At 42.2% G+C, this 18,791-nt stretch overlaps 2 protein-coding genes across 2 annotated transcripts; both read left to right on the top strand.

Annotated features, from left to right (window-relative positions):
• The first annotated feature begins 2,382 nt into the window (after positions 1–2,382).
• On the top strand, positions 2,383–4,220 carry LOC132796407 (transcription initiation factor TFIID subunit 4). The gene is made up of 2 exons (XM_060807570.1): positions 2,383–3,416; positions 3,791–4,220. The coding sequence occupies exons 1-2, from the start codon at positions 2,386–2,388 to the stop codon at positions 3,885–3,887; spliced, it is 1,128 nt and encodes a 375-aa protein (XP_060663553.1). The 5' UTR covers positions 2,383–2,385; the 3' UTR covers positions 3,888–4,220.
• Positions 4,221–4,471: 251 nt separating this feature from the next.
• On the top strand, positions 4,472–17,869 carry LOC132795149 (phosphatidylinositol 4-kinase alpha). The gene is made up of 10 exons (XM_060805673.1): positions 4,472–4,868; positions 5,191–5,401; positions 5,468–6,547; positions 9,309–9,807; positions 10,500–11,465; positions 12,628–14,402; positions 15,747–16,663; positions 16,726–16,914; positions 16,974–17,220; positions 17,444–17,869. Exons 1-10 carry the CDS (start codon positions 4,779–4,781, stop codon positions 17,827–17,829), a joined length of 6,360 nt encoding a protein of 2,119 aa, XP_060661656.1. The 5' UTR covers positions 4,472–4,778; the 3' UTR covers positions 17,830–17,869.
• Positions 17,870–18,791: the final 922 nt, after the last annotated feature.

Genomic DNA, 18,791 nt, shown 5'->3' with positions numbered 1-18,791 from the left:
GAAATAATTAAATGTTTTTCAAGTGTATGTCCAAATCACGCTAAAACAAAACTATTAAGGTTAAGTATATCGCTTAAAATGAAATAAAAGTTCAGACTTTAAAAAAAAATAACTAATTTGATATATATTTCAGTATAAGCTAAATTTAAAATTAAAATACTGAAAATTAGAGATGGTAGTAAAAAAAAAACTTAATGAATCATTCGATATGTTTTTCAATTTATATAAAATAAATTAGCTAGAAATTAGAAATGGGAGCAGAAAACTGACTAATGTAATAACTGGTAAAAAAAAAATATTGAAATTAATCATTCGATGTTTTTAAATTATAACTAAATTTGCAATTATGTAAAATAAAAAAAAGACTTGCAATTAGAGATAGGAGTGGAAAACATAGCGTTAGTAAATAGCTCTCTGGTCTTTAATTTATTTTCAATTAAATCAAATAAAATAAATTATTAATAAAAAATAAATGAATTAGATATGTTTTTAAATTGTAAACAAATTTTAGTAAGTATAACAATTATAAATAACAAGAAAGTTGTGAAATAAGAGCAAAACTCTGACTGTAGCTTTCTTTCTACTTTTACCATCTCGAGTTGCCTTCGTGTCACGCCACAAGGCGGCACATCACTAGCAAAGCCCATCGCTAATAACCGGTCAAGTCCAAAATGTGATACAACAACGCTGCTTTTGTCTGTTACAATTTGCAATGCGACTAGTTTTGTGCCGCCGGCGCCTGTTCAGGAATTGGCCCACGCTGTGTTGTCAGGTCTGGTCAGGTCTACTCGGGTCTGGTCTGCTCGGGTCTGGTCTGCACTTTGCTGGTCTGGGCAGTTGGCCATTCAAAGTAACCGCGACAGCAGCATTCATAACAAGTGTATAAACGATGTGTTCAGTACCGTTTCCTCGACTAGATGACATCCTAGCAAGTGCAATAAATATAATGAAATATATATTTAAATCCATTCCGTTATTATTATATTAGCATATTACATATACGCATTTATGGAGTATACGTGGCTCTCAATATCAATGTTTTTATTATTATTATTTGAATATATATTATTCAAATAAATAAATAATAATAAAAAGAAATATTAATAAAATATAAGGTGAAGTTTCTTATATTTGTTTTGGTTTTGAATATATATGGTTTATTTATTTATTTATTTATATATTCATATTTGAATATTACGCATACGCATATGCATTAATGAATGGAATGAAAATTCCAAATATTTAAATCCATTGCTTTTATGGCATCTAAAATACATACTTGTTGTAGGTTTACTCGATTCTAAATCGCAGTTGTCCTACATCAAATGGTCACCCTAAACATATCCAACGGTAGAAATTTCATTTCTGCTCATTGTGTTTTATACTTTGATATATACTTTACTTTTCTTTTTACAACCTGCTTGTGTCAAAATATTTAATTGATTGTAGTATGGTCACCCTCAATGCTGACATAAATATTTCATGTGTTGCCCCTTGTTTTAAGGTCTTAAGAATTCTTTTAGTATGTTTGTTTGACACTAGAACGCAGTTCACTTACATCAAATGGTCACCCTAAATACTATATAGCAAAGTGTAGAAATGTTTATATTGTTCACTGTTATTTTATACTTTGACATATATTTAGCTTTTAGCTGTAATTTTCGGCCTGGGTTGTTATGCATTAAAAGTGCAATATGGTCACTCTAAATGTAAAATACTTTGTTTGCTCTTCTTGTTTTTCTATGCTATTTTCGAACTCATTCAGAACATTCAAGTATTCTTATCACTCTCTCTCTCTCTCTCTCTCGCTCTCTCTGTCTTTCTCTCTCTTTTTTAATAATACGTACAACTTTAAATTAACCAAGTTATGGCCACTCTAATTTATTCACTTTGCTCATCTCTTAGGTAAAACTTTGGTTATGCGAGACTTAGGCACAATTTTATTTAATCATTATTATCATAGACATGGTCACTCTAATTTATATTCTTTGCAATCAAATAAGGTTGCTGCAGTTGTTGCCACCCCATTTGAAGAGCCTTGACATGTGCAGGGTATAAATAAAAGTAGTTCGCTGTCAGGCTGGATGTGTGACGTGGACGTGGACGTGGACTTGGACTTGCAATCAATGAATCGTTTGTTTTGTTGCTTTTGTTGTTTTCATGGCGATTAGAGTGACCATTTGTGGCATGACATTAACCAGTTCACCCGCTCCACGACTTGCGACTGATTTTTGTTTTTTTTTTTTTGTTATTTGGTCTGGTTTCTTTTTTTTGTTGTTGATATTTTCCTCAACACTTCCGTTTTCCGGTCACCAAAAAACTAAACTGGATTATGGCATGTGGCGATATACATACTATATAAATGCAGTGGCAATCGCCTGGTGGATGAACAAACGTGTCGCAACAACGACGATGGTGACTACACAACAACGACAACGACTCCTTGGCCTCCAGTTGCTGATGCTGCTGCTGCTTTGCCTCTCCGGCAGCATTGCGTCAGCCCAGCAACTGTTTATCGCGCGTCCTCAACGCTCCATCTACGGAGCACCTCCGTTAGGTCCATCGGGACCGCCGACATCGTTGGGCTGGAACAGCGTGGGCAGCTTTAGTCCATTGAGTTTCGGTCACATGACCAAGGATGAGCTGTTGACGCTCCTCGAAGCCTGGCAAGAAGTGGAGGAGGAGAGTGCCCCAGCACCGACGCCAGCGCCTGAGCCCGTGGAGAAACCAGCTCCACCACCACCGCCAAAGCGTCCGATTCGCCCGCCTCCACGCCCGCGTCCAACGGCGCCGCCAGCAGCTGGAGGCGGAGGAGGAGGTGGAGGCGGAGGTGGAGGTGCTGCAGTGCCGCCGCCTGGCACGCCGGTGACAGTGCGTCTGCCCGCCTTTGTGCCCATACAACTATCCGCCATGTACACACCACCGCTGGCCGTGATTGGAGGAGGTGGAGGTGGAGGAGCTGCAGCTGCTGCAGCGGCGGCGGCTGCTGGAGGAGGAGGAGGAGGCGGCGGAGGTAATGGAGGAGCAGCTGCCGCTGCTGCTGCTGCAGCTGCTGGCGGCGGAGGAGGAGGAGGAGCAGGAGGTGGAGCTGGAGCTGGAGCCGCCTTAACTTTCGACAGCGATTTTCCCGACATCGATGATGAGGATGCAGCGCAGCCGCGTCTCTTCCGCTACATGCAACTGCCCATGACGATGGCGCGTCCGCAACCTCAACCTGAACCGCATCCACGCGCCGCAGCGCCTCCGTCGTCGTCGCATGTGATGCGCAACACGCTGGAGAGCGTGGACGCTGGCATTGCGCCGCTCTCGAATTTCGTCAATGTCAAATCGAAGACGGCGAACTTTAGGCCGCCAATGAGTCTGCCCATTAAGCCGCCGACGCCATCGACATTTCAGGGACCAGTCATAAGACCCAGGTGAGAATAGTCAATAAATAACCGGGAGCTGCTATTTTTATGTTCAATACTTTGATTGAAGTTGTACCCACAATGCAAACTTATGGGATACTTGGATTAGTCGGGTACTGCTATTTTAATGTTCAAGGCAATTTGTTACTTTGAATGAAGTTCACAATGCAAACTTATACGACACCTTCATTAGCCGGATACTGCTATTTTATTGTTCAAGACAAATTGCCTACTTTGCGTGAAGTTGTACCACAATGAGTGCTCAACATTATTTAAGAATTGTTTTTCTTGTTTATTTTTCAATTAGAACTTTAATTTAAAACAATTATTTTGCTCTTCGTTAAACAATATTTTATATTCTATATATTTGTTCATTTTGTCAGATTTCTGGTGCCGCCATCGCTGCCGTATCTGGCCAATGCCCCAGGGCCGCTGGAGCTGGTGCCATCCTCGCAGATCATTGGCGATTGGCGCGAGTAAATCCCAAAGGCCATCATCCACCTTTAATTTTTTTTATATATGATACATATACATCTTTTTTTTGTTTAGTTAATAAGCACAAACATATTAATATTTATAAGCACAGCGGAAAACATTTCAAATATGTGCAATATTTTCAAATATTGTCAGTATTATTTAAGCAAACAGCGAACCGACTTTTACATTCACATTCAAATTTTCGCGGGTATTCGTGCAGCTTAACGAAGTAGTTAAGCGCCGGCAACTTAACGAATGCCAAGAAATGTACAAAAATGCATAATAATATATTCATTCGACTGTAAATAACAACATTAATTTAAATATATATATAAACATTAATTAAATGTGTAACTTTTATTGAAATTTAAATTCATTTTAAGAACTTGGCGAAGCGGTTAACCGCTGGCAACACAATTATTTAACACTGATTGCCACAGCTGACAGGACGTGAGGAGCCATTTGACGTGTGGAGCAACTGTTGCTGTTGCAGCCCAGCTGCAAAAGCGTTGCCCATACACACTCGCCATTGCAACTAGCTGGCAACGCCGCCATCGCCATTGAGTACTAAGGCCAGCCAAGTACTCGATGCTTGCGATAGCAAAACAATAAAAATTTCGAACGATTTGGACGATGACGAACGCGACGTTTAATGGAGTCAACAACAATATTTAAAAACATATCCCAATTAAAACAAACTCATTAGCGAGCGTACGAACTCCGCGCGTGTGTGTGTGTTTAAAGTCGAAAAAAAGAAATAAACGAAAAGTGTGTGTGTGTGTGCGCAAAGTAGTTGGAAACAGTGCAAATTACGGAACTAAGAGCGTGGCAGAGGAGCGGCAGGAAGAGTGCGGAGGAGGAGCGGAAGAAGGAGGCGGGAGGGGTGTCTAGAAGATGAGCGCCTCGGACAAATATACGTATCAGCGGACAGTGCTGTGTTTGGCCCGCGTGCTCGCTGGCATTCAGCCTACGCCATGGGACAAGGTTCGTATGTGATGGAGAGGAGGTCGTGGGTCGAATGACCAACGTTGGGAGTGGGGAGGGGGAAGCGGAAGTGCACAGCTGACCAGGGTGAAGGTGAGGGTGAGAGCGGGTCCGGTGGCGGGGGCGACTGCGTTTAGGCAAATTGAAAATCGAATATTTCGCGCAACTAACGTTGACCTTGGGCAGCCAACAGACATGCGTGTAGTGTGGACACCCCAAAGCGGACGGCGGGGGCGGTGAGAGTGTTGTTATCGTGTTATCGCCGTGTCCCCTATTGACCTTTGCTACAGCTATCTCTCTTTCTCTCCCTCTCTCGGTGCAGGTGCAAACGCTCTTTCGGTATTGCCCACAAGAGAATGCCTCTGGAGTCTTTTGCCTCGATTCACGTGCCCAGGATGCTGTGGTTGCATTGGGCATTTACTTTCTGGAAGGCGGCTGCCAGCATGAGGCACAAATTGTGCCCTATTTGCTGCGCTTGGCCAAGAGTTTGCCCAAGGCGCGCATCCACGATGAGCGCACCACCAAACTGGAGCGTAAGTCCCTGAGTTAATCCTCTCCAGCAATCCCGTGTAATCTACATCTACTACTTTCTCTTTTAGGTGTGCGCATACCCGCTGCTGAGAAGTTTAGCTTCTGCCTGAACACCCTGCTCTCGGACATAGCTGCCAAATGTCCGGATTCACGGGAGGAGATCATACTCAATCAGGTGGAAACGCTGGGCACACTGGCGAACATTGTGAAGCCGAGCAAGGATGGCAACAACTCGACCCCATCGCCGCTGGTGCTGTGCAATGCAACGGTGCCGCTGCTCTTCGGTTTGGCCCGCTCGATGGGTCGCTATGCCAGCCACGATCCGCCGCTGTTGTGTCGCATCTTTCCACCCGAACAGTTGCCCATTATGCGGGGCAGTGCGGTGGGCAGCAGCGGCATCGGTGGCAGCAGCAATTCGAATGGTTCGTTTAGCAGCAGCGAACGCTTGGCCACGACACAATTTCGTCCCATCATCCCGAGATCGATGTCGGGCAGCTTGGCGGCGCATCAACAGACCGCTGTAGCATCGCAGGACGAGCAAGGACGTTTGCGGAGTAGCATCAATGGCAAACAGAAGCCTTCGCTGCAGAGTTACTTCTCGGTGCCGTACGATCCACGCACACATTTCTTCACCCGCTACGGCTCCAGTTTCAATCAATTTCCCCACATGCGGGTGAACAACGTTTGCGAGTCCCCAAGCAAATCGGGCGGAAAGCCACCGATGTATCGTGTTCCTCCGTTTCCCATACAACATCTGCAGACGATCTTTGCGGTGTCGAAGAAACTGCTGACAAAGGATACGCTTGAGTATTTAGATGAGCTGGGCAGCGATATATTCTCGTTGCACTTGAATACGGGCAATTGCTACAAGAGTTTCTCGGAGATGTTGAATCTGGTGTTGGTCACGTTGTTGCGTGAGTTGTTGCAACATCAGGTCGATTTGCCCGCTCCGTTCACCAAGGATGTCCAGGAGTTTGTCAAGCGTCTGTTTCTCAATGGCCAAACGGAGCTGCAGAACAAGCAGCAGGATCAGGAGCGCGAGCGACGCGAGGAGAACGGAATTGCTGTTGTCAACAAATACAAAATCAATGTGATGGCCAATGCGGCGTGCGTTGATCTCCTCGTTTGGGCCATTCGCGATGAGACGGGTGCGTATTGTGTGCCATCTCTAATTCTAACTAACTCACACATCTCTAGGTTGAGCTATCGAATGCTTAGCAGCTGAGGCTTGTGCGCAGGCAGCAAAGAGAGATCGAGAGAAAGAAAGATAGAAAGTCCGTCTGATTGTCATTCGAGAATTAGCTATTTTGTGTTTTTGTTTAGTAAGATTTTTCCTACATTTTACTACAGCAATAATGTATTCCTTTCTTTTAATTATTTTAATCGTCTGCCTTATAATATTAGTAACAGTTTTGCCAATCCAAAACTGCCAACAAAAATATCTCCAAATGTGTTTAAGACCTTGTTTACAATACGCTTTGTAATTAGAAGTTCATTATATGGGCTTCAGCAACCATTCGTCGAAAATAGATTAGATTAGTTTTAGTACTACATTTTATAGTTTCCTCAATATTACTTACTTTCAATGATAAAAAATAATAGTTTATTTGTAGTTGTAAATTTTATAGTTTTTTCAATATTATTCTCTTTCTGTGATAATAATAACAGATTATTTGTTAAGAAGCATTAACAGCTAAAACATTCAAATGAATTCATAAAAAAGACTTCTAAAATGAGCTACAAAAGAAATTTCTACAAATACTCACTAAATTAAAAACAATATTGATTATACTATTTCCGAAATTCTCGCCGAGAAACTTAAACTAACTAAAAAGAGGTTTCGTTGGAGGAATTTTGCTAAAACATATTTCAAAATTATATCCAGCTGCAGCTTTAAAATGAATTCATAAAAGTCACTTCGGTAAACTAATATTGTTGAACTTCTTTTTCAATTTAGTGTACAACAATTTAGGAAAACAAAATAGGAAATGTTATTGTATAAGATTATATTAGGTTGTTTGGTAATGACATACCGGTTTTTTATTGATTTTTGACGACAATTTTAAAATAGTTAGCATTGTCCGATTTAAGTGCTTTATATACCGTTCTCTTCGATGATTTTCTGCCATTTTGATGGTAACTTGTATATGCCTCTCCTAAAGAAGTCCTTGTCCCTACTGGCAAAAAACTCGGCGATTCGATTTTCACAATCCTCCCTTGAACTCAATTTTTGTCCATCGAAAAAATTTTGCATGGCCAAAAACAGATGGTAATCGCTTGGGGCAATGTCCGGTCTATAAGGTGGATGCATTAACACTTCCCAACCAAGCTCCCGTAGCTTGTGACGCGTCACCAAAGATGTATGGGGCCTGGCGTTGTCATGATGGAACACAACGCCTTACGATTCACCATGGCTGGCCGCTTCTGTTCAAGTGCAATCTTCAATCGCTCCAGTTGTTCACAGTAGAGGTCAGAATTGATGGTTTGGCCATAGGGCAACACTTCATAATAGATAATTCCTCTGATATCCCACCATACACTCAGCAACACCTGTTGCTGGCTTTGCCACCGTTTGAGACGACTCACCGTGCTTCGACCAGGATCTTTTACGCTTTATGTTTTCATATGTGATCCATTTTTCATCACCAGTGACTAACCGATCCAGAAATGAGTCGAGTTTATTACGGTGCAACAAAGATTCGCAAATTGATACACGGTCGAAAAGATTTTTTTGGGATAACTCATGAGGCACCCATACACCAATCTTTTTTGTTACATTTTTCGACTTTAAATGCCTATGAACGGTTTCCGTGCTTAGTTGCAGCTCCTCTGCGATGGTTCTAATAGTCACATGACGATCTCGATCCACTATTTCCATTATTTTATCCGTATCAACGGTCACTGGTCGTCCGGAAGGCGTGGGTGTTTCGGTATCGAAATTGCCACTTCGGAATCGCCTAAACCACTGTTCGGCGGTTTGGATCGAAAGTTTGTTATCTCCTAAGACAGCAATAACCTGTCTGCGAGATTCCGCAGCAGTTTTCCCTGTGGGAAATAAAATTTCAAAATTGCCCGAGTTTCTGCGTTTGGGAACTCCATTTCAATCGATTGTAATTTTTTAACGTGGAAGCTCATGTAAACAAACTATATGTCATTTTAAAGGTGATGCCAATACCTTTCAAACGATATATAGCATTGCCAGATACGATTATATTTGACTTCACAAGAGAAGCGCGAAATTTGAATGTAAAAACCGGTATGTCATTACCAAACAACCTAATATTTGTGAAATTTTTGTCAAGATTCTTTGAAGTCAAACTAATTTAAACGAAAGGAAGTAGAATATGCTAATATTATTGAAAATGTCGGTAAATTTAAGGTATATAATTTAAGAAGTTTCAAAATTATACCTTTAATTGAGAATTATGTTTACATCTCAGATATTTATCTGAGCTCTACGATTCTGCTGCCTGAACACAAGGTGTAAAAGAGGAGCTTAATTTTGGTGCTGGTTTTTTTTTTTTTTTTTTTATCAATTCTTTTGAGTTCCTTGAGTTGATACGGAATATTTTTACAGTTGACGTCGACTATAACGTGCCATCCTTGCAAAATGGCTTGCATTTTTTATTGAAGAAAGGTCAAGAGCAGTTCCCAGTTGTTGCGTTTATTTTCGTTCCTATTATTTTCTTTTCTTTTTTCTTCTTTTTTTTTGTGTTCTCGTTGCTTTCACGGCATGTGCGAAACACACAACACACACGAAACAATAAAAAAAAACACGCACACCGTTCAGATCAGTTTTGATTTTGCATGAACTCGTTCGAGTCCTCAATTTGTTTTCTATCCCCAAAGAAGGAAAAACTTGAATAGAAATTTCCAAACTAACTTTGTTTTGTTTTCTCGTCAACACAGAGGCGGATAAATTGTGCGGTCGCCTGTCGCAGAAACTGAATCTGGTGCTCAGCCACAAGATCGTCATGGATCACATGCCCCTGCTGATGGTCTGCCTGGAGGGATTGGGGAAGCTGGCGCAAAAGTTTCCCAACATTGCCGGCACCTCGATCTCGTATCTGCGCGACTTTCTCGTCGATCCGAGTCCCATCTTGGGCAAACTTCATGCACATGCAATGCAAACGCTGGCGCTGCAAAAGAAGGAGAAGGAACAGACGCCATTCAAGATTGTTGTCCAGCATTCGGATTCCCGTTCCGTTGTCGACATCTTTGGCGACAATCAGAAGCAGGCCGGCGCCACAGGACGCAGCGGTTATGCCGCCTTCGAGGCACTGCGCGATGCCGCCATTGAGAATCTATCGATTGCGCTGAGAGCGGCGCACACGCTGGATCAGTTCTGTGTCCCGGCATTGGTGGCCAACGTATCCAATCGTCTCTTCACCGCCGAGAAGCATGAGAGGTGAGTGCTCTTGTAGAGAACTGTATTTATTCTTCTGTCTTCTTTCAAAATACTAAGATATACCGAAGATTATATTTGGTATATCGAAATATACGACGTGTGCTAAACAATGCGGTATTATAAAAAATATACCGAATATATACAAAAATATCAAATATACCAAGAATATACTAAAATATACATTTTATATATCGATTTGTCATTAAATTTCAAATACCGTTGCGCAAAAAAATATACCAGACTCTTAAAATATGTTAGCTTCTGTCCCTCTTCATAATAAATACAAGGAAAAATGTTGACGAGTGTGCTCGACTGTGAGACACACGGTACCAATGTTCAATGATAGCAAAACAATGCGCGTTATAATATTTTCGAATATACCGACCAAATACTAAAATATGACACACAGTATGATCTATATATATCGAAATACAACTGCATTCAAAATATACCGAAGAGTATAAAATATACCAGATTACCTTTGTCAATATACTACTGCATTCAAAATATACCATAGTGTACAAAATATACCAGATTACCTATATCAATATGTCACTGCATACTCAAAATATACCACAAAGTACAAAATATACCATATTGTCAACCCAAATTTGAAGATGCTTACTTCATTTTATGTTCACTTAACCTTATTGCACTCTTCTAATATATTCTCCCGTTTTGCGATCTTTCAGCGAATCGACGCTGGTCAGCCTGAACATCATTGTGATGCTGGGCCATGTGGCCGTCGCTCTGAAGGACACCTCGAAGACAACGCAGAACATACTGCAGTTCTTCATACAGCGCTTCTGCAAAGTGCCATCGGAGCAGAACGCACTGATTGTCGATCAACTGGGTTGCATGATCATCTCGCAGTGTGAGACGCACATCTTCGATGAGATCATGAAGATGTTTTCACGTGTCACGGTGCAATCGGCATCGTTGGCCTACAATTCGGATCCGGAGCATCGAAAGCAATTCCATCATGTGTCCGATGCTGTGGTGAATGCTTTGGGGAATATTGCAGCGAACATTCAGGGCGATGCAGAGATGTTGGAGCTGTTGGGCAAACTCTTGGAGTTGTTTGTGCAAATTGGTCTGGATGGCGAGCGTTCGTATGACAATACGCCGGGGGCACAGAAGGCGAGTTCGCGTGCCGGAAATTTGGGCATGCTGATACCCGTGATTGCTGTGCTCATGCGTCGCCTGCCGCCGATTAAAAATCCCCGCCAGCGTCTGCACAAACTCTTCAAGGACTTTTGGGCCTATTGCGTTGTCATGGGCTTCACCAATGCCCGTCTCTGGCCAGCCGATTGGTATCAGGGTGTCCAACAGATTGCTGCCAAATCGCCGCTGCTCATCTCACAGACAGCGCACAAATCCGACATGCGTGAGCTCAACTATACGCTGGCCATTAAAAGTGATTCGGTTAATGAGCTGCGCAGTCAGATTCTTGTGCTGCTCGAGCATTCGTCCGACAATGTCGCTGGCTCCATTAATAAGCTAACCTTTGCCCAGTGCACGTATTTGTTAAGCGTCTATTGGCTCGAGATGCTGCGCGTCGAGAATGCCGATGAACCCAGTTTGGAGCCCATCATGAGTTACCTTTGTGACACCGCGCTGCAGAAGGACAAGACAGGCATCTGGCAGTGCGTCAAGTGGTGAGTGAAGGAAGGGGTGAAAACAAGCGGAAGAAGGAGCAAGAACCGCAGTCTACCTTTAAGTGTCCAATCTTTGATTCTTAATGTATAGTTAAAGGCAGCTTGCAGTTCAATTTTTAACTAGTCTCAAAACTCTGTATTAAAGTGCAACGAAAGTATTTGTAGAGGAGTCTGTTTAATCAGTTAAACTAGTCAGGGATTTGATACGACTCGTTATTTAAGATTTAGTTAAATAGAGCTTTTTTTTTAACTCATAGAAAGATAAGGTTGTTTAGTACGATTGTCAAGTACTTTAAGTGATCATCAATTTTAGTTGAAGTATAATATCTTTTACACTCAGTATATTCTTTTATACTTAGTATATTTATCTATCAACTCTGTATCACAGTAACTAGTTCGATTGTCCAACTAGTCTTTTAGGCGTCATCATCATTATTAGTCGAAGTCACCTTTTATCATATACTCTATTATATTCTTTTATACCTAGTATATTCTCGTATACTTAGTATATTCATTTATGCTTAGTATATTTTCTATCAACTCTGTATTGTAGTAAGAAGAAAGTAGCAAATGAAGTCTGTTTCTTTTTCAAGTATTTCAAAACTGCGAGACAACACTTTTCACAGTAATTTGATAAATGTATAGCTTAAAGATTTTATATTAGTCTTGACTAATGTATTTACATAACTATCAAGCCTGCATTTAAAAAGACAGAAATCAGAATGAATAGAAATTTATAATTAGTTTAGTCAATGATTTTATAGACTTATTTCAGCATCTATACTGATCATTGCACAGCAAATTAATTTCAGTTAAAGCATTGTGTAGAGAGTCCACAATTTTGTGTAGTATTGTTTTGGTTTTTCCATTAACCTTTAGCTTGTTCTTTAAATGTTGTTTTGGTATAGCTTTATTAACAGCTGTTTTTTATGTTTACGATTATTATTATGTATTTATTTAATTATTATTATTTTTGCATCAAAGCTTTATGTAATTCATTAGAAATCATTTAGGTCTTAGACTAAATGCATTCTGAAATGGAAACCTCTTTAGATGTCTAAGAATTCTTTTACTCTCTCCACGCTTGCTCGCTCACTCCTTAAATGAAATTCTTATACATCTTACAAACTTTAGCTAATCTCCCTCACTCTCCACCTTTTAGCGTCGCCGACCAGGTGTTTGAGAAGTTCCGGAATGTGCTCTACGCCCACGACGAGATACGGGAGAAGGTGCTCGAGTCGCAAGCAACGCTGCTGTTGGTCTACTTCAATCACATCCACAAACAGATACAGTTGGTTGCCGATCAGTATCTCTCCCAACTCGTGGATCGCTTTCCCCATCTGCTGTGGAACCGTCGGGTGCTGTGGTGCATGCTTGACATATTGCAACTTCTGGCTTATTCGCTCTCGCTCGATCCCAACGAGGAGACGCCAACGTTACGGGTCGTCTCAACGCCGTACACGTTGCAGCTGATGGACTCGCTGCCGGCACGGGAGTTGCGACTGAAAGATTTCGCCGACCGATGTCAGGGGATTGTGAATGAGGCAATGAAATGGGCGCCACGGTCAACCCGATCGCATTTGCAGGAGTATCCCAATCAGATACCGACGCCAGTGCTTGCCCATCACAGTGGACTGGCACTTGCCTTCGATTCGGTGGTGAACAGCGGGACATTGCATCCGGGGAATACGCTGAGCAGCCTGAGCAAGCGACCGAGTTGCGTCAACTCGGACACCCCGCGATTTGTCAGCGTTCTCTGCTTGCGGAGCAAATACGCCGGCGAGATAAGCGGACTGCTGTCGGTGCTCAGTGAACAGGATAAAGCGGGGCTCGCTGAACGCTTGGTGAAGGATGTTTGGGGCGCGTGTGCGGAGAAGAGCGATGCCAGGCATCGCGGCGCTTTGTGGCGTGCCACAGCGTATTTGATCATCTGCGCTGAGATCGATCGGAAACTTTTGCATGCGGTGGCAAGTTCACAGCTTGAATTGTTCACCGAGTCCGCCATGGAGACGGCCGTCGAGTGTTGGCAATGGGTGTTGACGGCACGACAGGATTTGGAGTTGTGTTTTATTCAGGAGATGGTTAGCGCCTGGCAGACCACCTTCGAGAAGCGGATGGGTTTGTTTGCCTGGGAAATGGAAATCACACATCCTCTTGCTGCGTACGAAGGTTGCAAGCTGGTTAGCAAACCGATATTGATTGCACCGCATTTGATTTGGCTCCAGCTGCTCTCCGAGATGGTCGACACTGCCAAGTATTGCAATCGCGACAAGGTGGAAATGTTCTGTCTGCTCCTGCATCGATGTCTCCCCATCCTGAAGAGCAGTCGACAGAATCGTCAGGTGGCCACGGTCGGTTGTCGGTTCAAGCTCTTGCAATGCGGTCTGTCGCTGCTGCAGGGCAACACGATACCCAAATCGCTGGCACGGAACATTCTGCGGGAGCGCATCTATTCGAATGCCTTGGATTACTTTTGCGGTCCGCCGACGTGTCCGAATCAGAGTCGCGAACAGCTGCTCGAGGACATTTTGATATTGCTAAAGTTCTGGCAAACGATGCGCAGCGAAAAGAAGCATCTGGTCACCTCAGAGGTGGGTGACTATGACATCACCAGCGCCTCGGTTAGCTCAACCCAAATGCTGGCGGTGCGCAATAACCCAGAGACCGCATCCCTCATCAGCGGCGGTGCTGATTATGGACGATCGATGAGTGCCACGGGCAACACCGGAGGCGGAGGATGGTACAATACGATACCGCATTCGACGTCGACGCTTTCGAAGCGTTCGAATCGATCGAAGCGACTGCAGTATCAAAAGGATTCGTACGACAAGGATTACATGAAAAAGCGCAATCTGATATTGGAGCTGCTCGCCGTTGAGCTCGAGTTTCTCATCACGTGGTACAATCCCAACAGCCTCACCGACCTCATTGTCCCAGGTAAGCTAAGCTAAGAAAGTAAAGTTCTATCGTTGCCAGTTGTCAGTCAATCAATCAATCAGTTGGTTTATTTTGAGCTTCTATCAAAGTGAAATTGTGTAGCTCTTAAATTTGGTGTTCACTTTACTTGAAAGGGATGAATTTCAATGTCAGTCAATCAATCAATCAGTTTATTTAAGCTTTTATGAAATTGAATTTGTTCAGCGCTTTAACTAGTTGGTTGGCATTTTGCTTAGTCTTTTTCTCTTTCAATGTCAGTCAATCAATCAATCAATCAGTTATCTAATTTTAGCTTTTGTGAAATTGAATTTAGTTAGTACCTTAACTATTTTTGTGTTGCTTTTTCATAAAATATGTACTAAATACCTTCAATAATTTGATCTGCATTTTGCTTAGTGTTCTTCTCTTTCAGTCAATCAATCAGTCAGTTTATTCTAGCATTTAGTCTCCAACTTTGTCAATTGCTCATTTAGATTCATTAATCAGCTTCGTCGGTCAATTGGTTAACTTTACCTAACTATGTATTCAATCTTGATTGTAAGCCATTAGTTATTGTACATCAATCAGAAATCCATCGGCCCCAGCTTTACATTCATTTACTCGTTCAGCAAGCCAGTCTTCAATTTGCATTTCCCATCTTTTATCGTCGGATCTTTCATTAAATTCATTCAGTTATTCATTTATCACCTTAATTAAGCAGTTAAACAATCTAAAGTTACCAATCAAACATTAACTAAAACAGTATAGAAATCTGCATATCAAATTCATAATTTAAACATCAATGGATCGGAGATTTCGTTCATTTACTGAAATTGTAAACAAATCTGTTTTAAAAGCTATCTAGCAATTTTATTTTTTTTAACTATTTTTGATCTTTTAACTTCACATTCGTAAGTGTTTTATAACACGTTGTTGTTGAGTTGTATGTAGCTTAGCTCAATTGTTCTTACCATCATCAATTCGTTAACGTTTTACAGTTAGCTTCGCGGTTTGTAATTATGTTAAGTTTTTTTTTCTACATTTGGAATTCATAATCGTTTCACTGACAGCCTCCCTTTTTGACGCTTTCCTCTTTATAGTCACATTCGTAAATGTTCCACTGGCAGCAGCGTCCATTCGGGTTTTCTCTCTAGCTCGCTCTTTGCAGTCAACTCGCTTTCTGCACTATCTCCAATCGTAATCGATTTACTGGCAGCTTAGGTTTTCATGCATTCCTTTTTACAGTCGCATTCGTAAACGTTCCGTTCTACTTTGTTTTCTTCTCCCACTCGCTCTTGCTTGCTGCACTATATCCGTCTTGCTCTTACTCATGTTGTGCTGTCTCTCTCTCTCTCTCTTCCGCAGGCGAGGAACAGATCACAGAGTGGCGCAATCGCCCCTACAAGCCGAATGTATGGCGCGACTACGCTCGCCTCGCCTGGTGCTACAATCCGGCGCTCGCAGTCTTCCTGCCGCAGCGCATCAAGAACGCCGAGACGATCGACGAGGAGGTCTCGCGTCTCGTCTGCTCCGATCCCATTGCCGTGTGTCACATACCCGAGGCTCTCAAATATTTGTGCACCACCAAGAATCTGCTGCAAGAGAGTCCCGATCTTGTGTACATTCTCTCCTGGTCTGCCGTAACACCAATCCAAGCATTATCGTACTTCTCACGTCAGTATCCATCGCATCCGTTGACCGCACAGTATGCGGTGAAGACGCTCAGCTCGTATCCGGCGGAGTCGGTGCTGCCGTATATCCCGCAATTGGTGCAAGCGTTGCGACACGATACGATGGGCTATGTGGTGGAGTTCATCAAGAACATATCGAAACGTTCGCAGATTGTGGCACATCAATTGATCTGGAATATGCAGACGAACATGTACATGGACGAGGATCAATTGCATCGTGATCCCAATCTGTACGAGGCTCTCGATCAGCTCACCCAGAATATAATTGCCTCGTTCTCGGGCGCTGCGAAACGTTTCTACGAACGCGAATTCGATTTCTTTGGCAAAATCACAGCAGTGTCCGGTGAAATTCGCTCCTTCCCCAAGGGCATTGAGCGGAAGAATGCTTGCTTGGCGGCCTTGAGTCGCATCAAGGTGCAGTCGGGTTGTTATCTACCCTCGAACCCCGAAGCGATGGTCTTGGACATTGAATACAGCAGCGGCACACCGATGCAGAGTGCAGCCAAGGCGCCGTATTTGGCGCGTTTCCGTGTCTATCGCTGCGGCATCACCGAGCTGGAGACACGCGCCATGGAGGTGTCCAATAATCCCGTAAGTTTTACCTTTAATATACTAGTTTGCCAACTCAATTCTTAAAATATTCTCTTTAATAGAACTCCCAGGAGGATGCGCACATGACGCTGGGCGTGGAATCGTGGCAGGCGGCCATCTTTAAGGTGGGCGACGATGTGCGTCAGGATATGCTTGCCCTCCAGGTGATCACCATCTTTAAGAATATCTTCCAACAAGTCGGTCTCGATCTGTTCCTGTTCCCCTATCGCGTGGTCGCCACAGCACCCGGTGTAAGTAGCTCAAAGTCACACAAAATTTGAAAATTTAAAACTAAATTTTATATATTTAGTGTGGCGTCATTGAGTGTGTGCCCAATGCCAAGTCACGGGATCAGCTGGGCAGACAAACAGATTCGGGACTATCCGAGTACTTCCAGCATCAGTATGGCGATGAGAGCTCCAAGGAATTCCAGGCGGCACGCGCCAACTTTGTTAAATCAATGGCCGCCTATTCCCTCATCGGTTATCTGTTGCAAATCAAGGATCGACATAATGGCAACATTATGATTGACAAGGACGGACACATAATACACATAGGTAAGGAGTAGACGCTGATGTGATTTATGTTTATTGAGCTGTAATACAGTTTGTATAACAATATTACAGTTTGTATAACAGTTTGTATACCACTTATCATAACAATTGACAATTGTTTAGTTTGTTGCTTAACAGTTTATACACATTGCAATAGTTTATATAACCATATAACAGTTTATACACTTTGCAACACTGACACCGATTATAACCCTTTGTTTTACAGATTTTGGCTTCATGTTTGAATCATCTCCCGGTGGCAACATCGGTTTCGAGCCCGACATGAAACTCACCGACGAAATGGTTATGATCATGGGCGGCAAAATGGAGGCGCCCGTCTTCAAATGGTTCTGCGAGCTGTGCGTTCAGGCCTTCCTCGCTGTGCGACCGTATCAGGATGCCATCGTTTCGCTGGTATCCCTGATGCTGGACACCGGTCTGCCCTGCTTCCGAGGGCAGACGATCAATTTGCTGAAGCAACGTTTTGTGGCCACCAAGAACAACAAGGAGGCAGCCGCCCATATGCTGGCTGTTATACGCAATTCGTATCAGAATTTCCGTACACGTACCTACGACATGATCCAGTACTATCAAAACCAGATTCCCTACTAAACCACATCCGAAAAAGGAATGGGCGTCATACTTACAAAGCAGGGAGAACAGGGCTGGGCTTGGTTTATTCCTCCCACTATTTCCTCATATACTATTATTATTATTTTTTCGTTTGTTATTTGCGGGTTTCGGGAATTCACATTGCTAGCCAAATGCTGTATTATTAATCTTATATTATATTACTGTGAATGTATTGTGTGTATTTTGGGCGAAACCTCTTAAATTCTTTTCTGGGCGATTTTTTTTTCCTTTTTAACTATGTAATTTATTAGTGTTATTTTTGTGTTTGTTTTCTATTTGTTTTGTCGAATTTGAGAGCAGCTGTTACGAAGTTTTCGAAGATTTTACGATGCATACTAAATCAATTATAGGCGCAATATGTTGTACAATGTATTTGTTACCTACATATATACGTATACACGAAGCATATTACTTAACATTACTTATATATATACATAAATATATATACGATATACATATAACAACGGGGCAATTGAAAATATATAACACCCACAGAAATAATTCCATATTTAAAACGAAGCGAAGTAAACCTATATAAAAATTATTTATCTAATTGTAAAACATAACCACTGTGTAATTATCCATATATGTGTACATATATAAATAGTACATATATACGTATTATACCCATATTTTTTCCTCGTTGCAAAACAAACCAATGTTGAAATATACAAGCTAATTTGCATTGTTTGTTGGACAAAAAAAAAACCAAATTCGAATTTTATTTTACATTTTGAATGTTGGCGCGCACTGCAGATAAAACAGCACTGGAGAGTGGCCAATGAATTAGAATGCCTACAATATACCAATATCGCATAAAAAGGGCAGCTCGAAAAATACCGCTATAGGAATACTGGTCACTTTCAAGTATATTTTGAAAAGATGTATTTATTTTTTCCATCTCTCTCCCACTACAGCAAAGAGTGCATTTGCTTCACCAC

The sequence above is a fragment of the Drosophila nasuta genome, chromosome X (genome assembly GCF_023558535.2).
Source record: "Drosophila nasuta strain 15112-1781.00 chromosome X, ASM2355853v1, whole genome shotgun sequence".
Taxonomy (NCBI): domain Eukaryota; kingdom Metazoa; phylum Arthropoda; class Insecta; order Diptera; family Drosophilidae; genus Drosophila; species Drosophila nasuta.
The sequence above is the reverse complement of the archived record's forward strand: the minus strand, read 5'-3'. Positions and strand labels throughout refer to the sequence as shown.

Bases quoted from the DNA above. Each gene is read 5' to 3' on its own strand.
- LOC132796407 (XM_060807570.1), top strand. From the start codon at position 2,386: ATGAACAAACGTGTCGCAACAACGACGATGGTGACTACACAACAACGA. The intron at 3,417-3,790 runs GTGAGAATAGTC...TCATTTTGTCAG, and splicing joins GGACCAGTCATAAGACCCAG to ATTTCTGGTGCCGCCATCGC.
- LOC132795149 (XM_060805673.1), top strand. From the start codon at position 4,779: ATGAGCGCCTCGGACAAATATACGTATCAGCGGACAGTGCTGTGTTTG. The intron at 5,402-5,467 runs GTAAGTCCCTGA...TTTCTCTTTTAG, and splicing joins GCGCACCACCAAACTGGAGC to GTGTGCGCATACCCGCTGCT. The intron at 16,664-16,725 runs GTAAGTTTTACC...TCTCTTTAATAG, and splicing joins TGGAGGTGTCCAATAATCCC to AACTCCCAGGAGGATGCGCA.